Source organism: Patella vulgata, chromosome 9 (assembly GCF_932274485.2).
Source record: "Patella vulgata chromosome 9, xgPatVulg1.2, whole genome shotgun sequence".
NCBI classification, from domain to species: Eukaryota; Metazoa; Mollusca; class Gastropoda; family Patellidae; genus Patella; species Patella vulgata.
This window is the reverse complement of record NC_065887.2, coordinates 26,990,155-26,996,635: the sequence shown is the minus strand read 5'-3', so window position 1 is coordinate 26,996,635 and position 6,481 is coordinate 26,990,155. Positions and strand designations below refer to the sequence as shown.

Below are 6,481 nucleotides of genomic sequence, written 5' to 3'. Positions count from 1 at the left end.
ATCCGCAGTCAAAAGCATTGGCACCCATCTTGCAGAATTTTTGTGACTCCCAACTTAGCGATAATGTGCTCAACCCTCTCAGTGATGACCGCAACACTGGCAATATTTCGAGTGGTCAATCATTGATCAGTCATGCACCCAGGTAAAGTTTTGCTGAATGGTTGCCGTTTATGGCCTTCCAGGATGTGGGTCTTCGTCAAGGATCGCTCTGCCACGCTTAAATTCCACAGCCCACATCTTTACTGTGGAAAAGGAAGGGACATCATCCTCTTGCTGGTAATGTGCTCAATCGTCTCATGAGAGATGCCCACAACACTGGCAAGATGTTGAGTGGTCAATTGTCTATCAGTCATGCACCTGGGTAATGTTTTCTTGAAGGGTTGCTGTTGATGACCTTCCAGTACACGGGTCATCGTCAAGGCTCTATCTCATCCCAAACTTAGGCTGCCTATCTACAGCTAGCTCCGGCGGGAAGTATGACGTAGATGGGTCGCTGCGTGCAGTATGGGCTCTATCTGCCACGCTTAAATTCTACAGCCCACTTCTTTACTGTGGAAAAGGAAGGGGCATCATCCTCTAAGTGGAGACCATGTCTGTCAGCGCAGTGAGCCAAAATGGGCATTCAGGCAGCTGAGAAAGAAATAGGATTTGTTAATAGTTCAAAATGGATGATAGTCAGGGGAATGCCAGTAATAAGGTACGATTATATAAAAAAAAAAAAAATACAAAACTAATTTCAACAAATTGTTTATTTATATATAAGAAAACTTTCCTGCTAAACACAATGAATGAAATAGAATTCACTGTGTCTAAAGTTCTACATTAATTATAGTTTGAACAATAGGGCAGACAGCCACATTGTTCAGATTTCATTATTATGGTATTATAAGTATGACCACATCAATTGTTTTTAACAAGAAATAAATACTTCTAATTTACCTTCTAAATATATTACCATTCATTTAACTGTCGCCACTGAAATTTTAGCCAGACAAGAGAAAAGCTATCATGATAATGTTCTGACCAGATCTAAATATTTTGATTTGGAAACACTGTAGGTATATTGGTTTTCAATAAGACAAGACCTCTATGGTGGTTTATGTTTCTTTAAACTAAAGCTAATATATAATATATATATTTCCTGGAGTGGGTGATCTTCATACAATCACAAAAGAACACCATTTTTGGCCTACTCATAACCCTATATATTGTGCTAATCCCATGATTATAAGACATAATTGGAAAGGCTAATTTACAAGTTGACTAAATGCCTGTACATAATATTATATATAATATAATAACATGAATATATTTTAATATATACGGATCAAATGACACTGTTATTATAATATATAGCAGTAGTGTGGTTGCAGTCACAGGAGCTTGTATCAAGCACTAGTAATACCAACTCCATAGTACAGTAGTGCCACAAACAAATGTGAAATCAGGGAACCGAATAGTATTCTACCATGGACATTTGGTATCATCACTGATATATTAATTATGTTACCAGCTCCTGTGTTTGCAGTTATAACAAGTGTTTCACCAACTAATTTATCGCCTTATATAAACAATGATGATGTGTTATCTTGCATAGGAAGCTCTCTACGGCTTGAACATTGATCAAAATTTCTTAAATGAAAGTGCAAGAAAAAACATGCTATTACGCTAATATTTCTATGTGTATGAGCAGAATTTGGGGTCTGCAACTACATTATATTAACTCTCTAAAGTTAACTCATGGACTTACAAAATAAAGGCAGAAAAATGACAAATTCTTAATCTGAAATAAATTAAAATTAAAGTTTGCAAAATATCTAATAATGCCTAGGTGAAAACTCCTACTTTCTAAAGACTATATTTAAAGTATTAAAATGTTGTTATAGATAGCCTTGAATTATATATATATACAAGTCATTCAGACCAAGGAAAATGAGTTTGTTGGCTTTATAATCTTTAAATGGAAGTTTTATTTGGTATTTCAACTGATACAGTGATATGTGAACATCAGGATTTAGGGAATACTATATATATATTTATTATAAACAAACTAGAAACAATAATATAAGACTATCTATATACATGAAACTGTACAAATATTAACCATATATAGAATATACACTATGAACACCTCCATATACTATACACTGAGGTAAATAAATATCAAATCACAAATTGGCATCTATAAATAATGGTATTAATTACATCTTGGTTTAATAAATTAAACATTCTATATGCTTAATATTACCATATCTTTGGTAAAATTTTACGACACTTCTATCCACCCCCATGATTTGACTCTGAAGATACCTTTCTGATTTCAGGTGTTTTTGGGTTCTACTTCTGGAACATTTTGAAAATACTTACCCTCACCTGATATTGGGGAATTGTGATTCCTGGGTGAGTCTTGACAAGAAGAGTGACCAAACAGATCCCCCAAAAACATCTTCAACTAGCCTGCATGTTCACACTAAATAGAGGTGTTAGATTAAAACGCTATTGCAAAATGCAAGGAACCAGTGAAAACAGTTTCAGAGTCTCCAATACTATCTCTCTGTTGCCACACATTAAACATTACCAATGTTACTAATAGTTACAATATCTTGTGTAATTCCAAGATGTAATCATTATTTAATGCAGTAGCAGGTACATCATAGTCTAAACTGTGTTGGTCAAAAATATTTTATACTCTAGGAGGGAAACAATAACAAGATGGACTTTTAAACATAAAATCTCATTTTAATGAGTTAAATAAAAATACCAATTACATCACGTCTAATAGTACAGAATGATTACATTCTATATACCCCATCATATTAACATGTAAATCTTCAGCCAATTGGATCATCAGTTAATAAGTATCTTACGGAAGACTAAACCGAAGACAATCTTTGTACTTTCAGTCAGTTAAACAGATATTTATTTTATAATTTCACATCAAGTCAAATACAACAAAATAAGGCTTTTATTATGTTAAAATTCAAACAAAACAAATCTACCGCTTTATTACAATATTGTACTAAGGTTTACTGCAAGGGTTGATTCAAATACTGATGTGAACTTTGGCCCTATAGCACACATACCCTTTATTTTTAGGTAGTCAAATTATTGTGGAGGGGACATGGCCTTTATTACAGTTTCAAGAAAATTGACAGCTAGGCGATATAATGATCAATAGATATGTCAATCATATGTCACTCTTTGTCTGAAGATCCACCAAGGATTGTCTCATCATGTAAGAAACGTCAGGTATATAGAATGATGTCATACTGTAACCCTAAATCTAAACCATAATGCTGTATATAAATGTGGTGAATACTAATAGCCAATATATGTGTTCTATTTGGTTCAATCAATATCACAACCTTAATTATAATATATTATTACAAAATGGTCAAGTCTGATGATGATTAAAACAACTTTAATATACTTGATATACTGGATGATGATGTAAATAGTTAACTCTAAAACAAGTCTCATGTATACTGATCATATAATGATATAAATGCCTAGTTATCTCTGATACACCAACTCGCATTAATAACATTAAGGAATATAGAATAGATCTACTTTCAAAGTTTCGAATAACTTATAAACTGTTAATCCTTACTTTCCTATAACACCTGATACCACTTCTTATTTATTTCGGAATCTCACTTACAACTTTACGACATTTAAATAATTTGCAAGTATATTTATTTTCAAGTTTTATATTTATTATGGGAAATCATACTGCTACCTTATTAATGTATGTTTTGTGAAATAATGCAAAACATCTACCAAATTAATCTTTTAGTTGCATTTAGTAACCCAATAGAGTAATGAACTATAACACATACTAATTTATTTAGGTGATGCTTCAAAGAGTATTCTCTCAACATTAAGGATTCATTATGTCAGATTTAGATCAAGAGCTGTCCGTTTTTGCTATAATAAATAGTTTAAAAATAGATAATGCAAAATGAATATATTGAAAATTTCATTTAAATTACTTTATCCTGTGCCAAGTTATCACTGTTTGTAGTTTTGACACGATGTGTACAGTACTGGTACATTGGAGACTTAAACTCACTCCTCCATTTTTAAATTAAATCATTATATGATCAAACCATTCTAATCCAGTTCAAATCTTGAACATCAGATGGCATTGAGAGTTGATTATGGTCATGTCATGTTAATAAATGACTAATAATTTATATAACATTTAAGGCCTAATGAAAGACCTGCAATAGGCAAAATTAGCTATTAATTTAATATCTTCAACAGGCTATTAATTTAATAGTTGTTTTCCCTAAGTATGTGTTACAGTTCATTCAATGAACTGATTTAATCAAACAATAAGTTCATAGTTCTACCAAATAGTTTGATTAAATCAGTTTTCATAGTTCTACCAAATTTACTGCAAGTAAATTTATGCTTGTATACTATAGGTTATGCTATTGTCAATTTCTAGTTTAAACATTTACTTTTTATATTAGGAAATCACATTGGAATTTTATTTATGTATGTTTTGTGAAATAATTTTAACATTTATAAAATTGTTTAATTAAATTGGTTACTGGTAGTGCTGTATATATTATGCTATTGTCATATTTTCTAGTTTATTCTTCTAGGGTTAATTCATTCTGTGTTGCTGCCGTGTTTTACCTTCAACCATTTGTGTATAATACTGAACGAGACAATAGGCTAATATATAAATAAATAGATAAAAACAATTAATAAAGGCAAACACCACACATGAAAGCTACAATTCTATTATAAAACAAAGTATATATTTGTTGGAAGTAAAGTGCAATGAAAGACTAAGGAAATATTTTGAGTATATACCAGATAAGTAAAACCTTTGGTAAATTAAATATGAAGAGACCAATATATAACTGAACATGTTAATTTACAGTCTAAAAAATAAAAGGAGACATTAGAATTTTATAATGTTTGAAACAATGAAGGAAACAAATTCATTTTCGAAACTTTGGGGAATGTTTTCTTTTTAAGAAATAGGAATGGATATACCAGATCTATTTGGATTATAAAGAATTAAATGTATATGGATGAATCAAATAATTACCCTGACCCAAGAATTATTTGAATGTGGGGCTGAGTGACCAGAGTTATATCCCTTGACACAGCAAGACACTAAAGCTGCCCATCATTCAAACTAAGAATATGCCAAGCTACCAAGCTAATGATTTTAACAGAATTGTGCAAACCAGTGAATACAGGCAACTTTAAATTGAATTTTAGCATAATAAAACAAATGATTTTTTGATGAAACAGTGGAGAGGAAATATGTATTATTCATTGATGCCTAAAAGATGCATTAATACACAATAGTGAAATTTTACCTTCTAATCTATGTTTTAATAAAGTGTAAAAAGAAAGTAGATTTTAAAAGTTTGTTTTAAACATGTGATGCAATAAAAACTATAGAAAATATAACCACTAAAATGTTTAAAATAGTCTTTATATGATAAAATGCTGATTTTCTATGAAAAAATGTTATTTTTTGTGTGCTACATTATAAGTTCAGTGTTAAAATAGATATAATTCTAACAGTAAAAATATTGCTTTAGGTACATATATTATCAATAACCCTTTTCCCTTTAAAATAAAACTGGTAATAAAAATAATAATCAAAACAAACATAATAAACCCTGAATTTGTCTGAATATAAAATCTATCGACTAGAATCATAAATATCAAATTTTTACGAAAACAAACCTAGAATTTTTCCAAATGATAATATAATCAATTTTGATTTCTTGCTTAATAAGGATTAAAATGAAAGTAGATAAATTTGAATAAATTAACCCAAAAATGAAAATAAATAAAAATGAGGTGGAATTAAAAATATAACATAAAATCAAATGATTAAAGTCCAAAAAGGAGGAAAAATTATTGCACTGCCACGCAACCATTCACTTGGTTCTAAAAAATAGATTGATACTCCACAGCAGGTTGCCGCCGAACACATCCATTGAATATAAACACATAAAGATGTCATCACACTTCACAGCAATGTCTACAATTTGAATAAACAAAGCGCATTTTATACGCATAATTTCATTGTCATCACATAATCGCATATATAACGCATAAACAATATATATATATTATAATAATAACACAAATCTACACCATTGTGTTTCTCATATCTACACCTTCTGGTAGTCCTAATTGTCTCTGCTGCTCTGCTGATAACCTGCCGTCTGCCTGATCACTTTCAACCTCACCTGATTGGCTATCTACACTATGTGTGAGTTCTGATTGGATGGATGGATGAGATGCGAATTGATTGGATGATTGAGATACTGGTGGGACTATATTTGCCTGTGATTGGTTGTATGGAGAGAAAGAGAAGGAATGACGTGTAGGTGGAGGAGGAGGGGAAGGGGAGTTTGCTGGTAAATCTGGATATTGTTGATGTTGCCATTGCAATCGGTCATCGAACTTGATAGAAGGTACACCAGGCTGAAAAAAT

The 6,481-nt window shown here is 31.2% G+C and overlaps 1 protein-coding gene across 1 annotated transcript in view; it reads right to left on the bottom strand.

The window, feature by feature from the left end:
* Nucleotides 1-731: 731 nt before the first annotated feature.
* Nucleotides 732-6,481, bottom strand: part of LOC126831546 (potassium voltage-gated channel subfamily H member 7) — a 130,312-nt gene continuing 124,562 nt past the window's right edge. Inside the window, exon 19 of the mRNA XM_056103200.1 lies at nucleotides 732-6,471. Within this exon, the coding sequence (XP_055959175.1) occupies nucleotides 6,133-6,471 (339 nt within the window). The 3' untranslated portion in view covers nucleotides 732-6,132. The remainder of the gene's footprint in view (nucleotides 6,472-6,481) is intronic.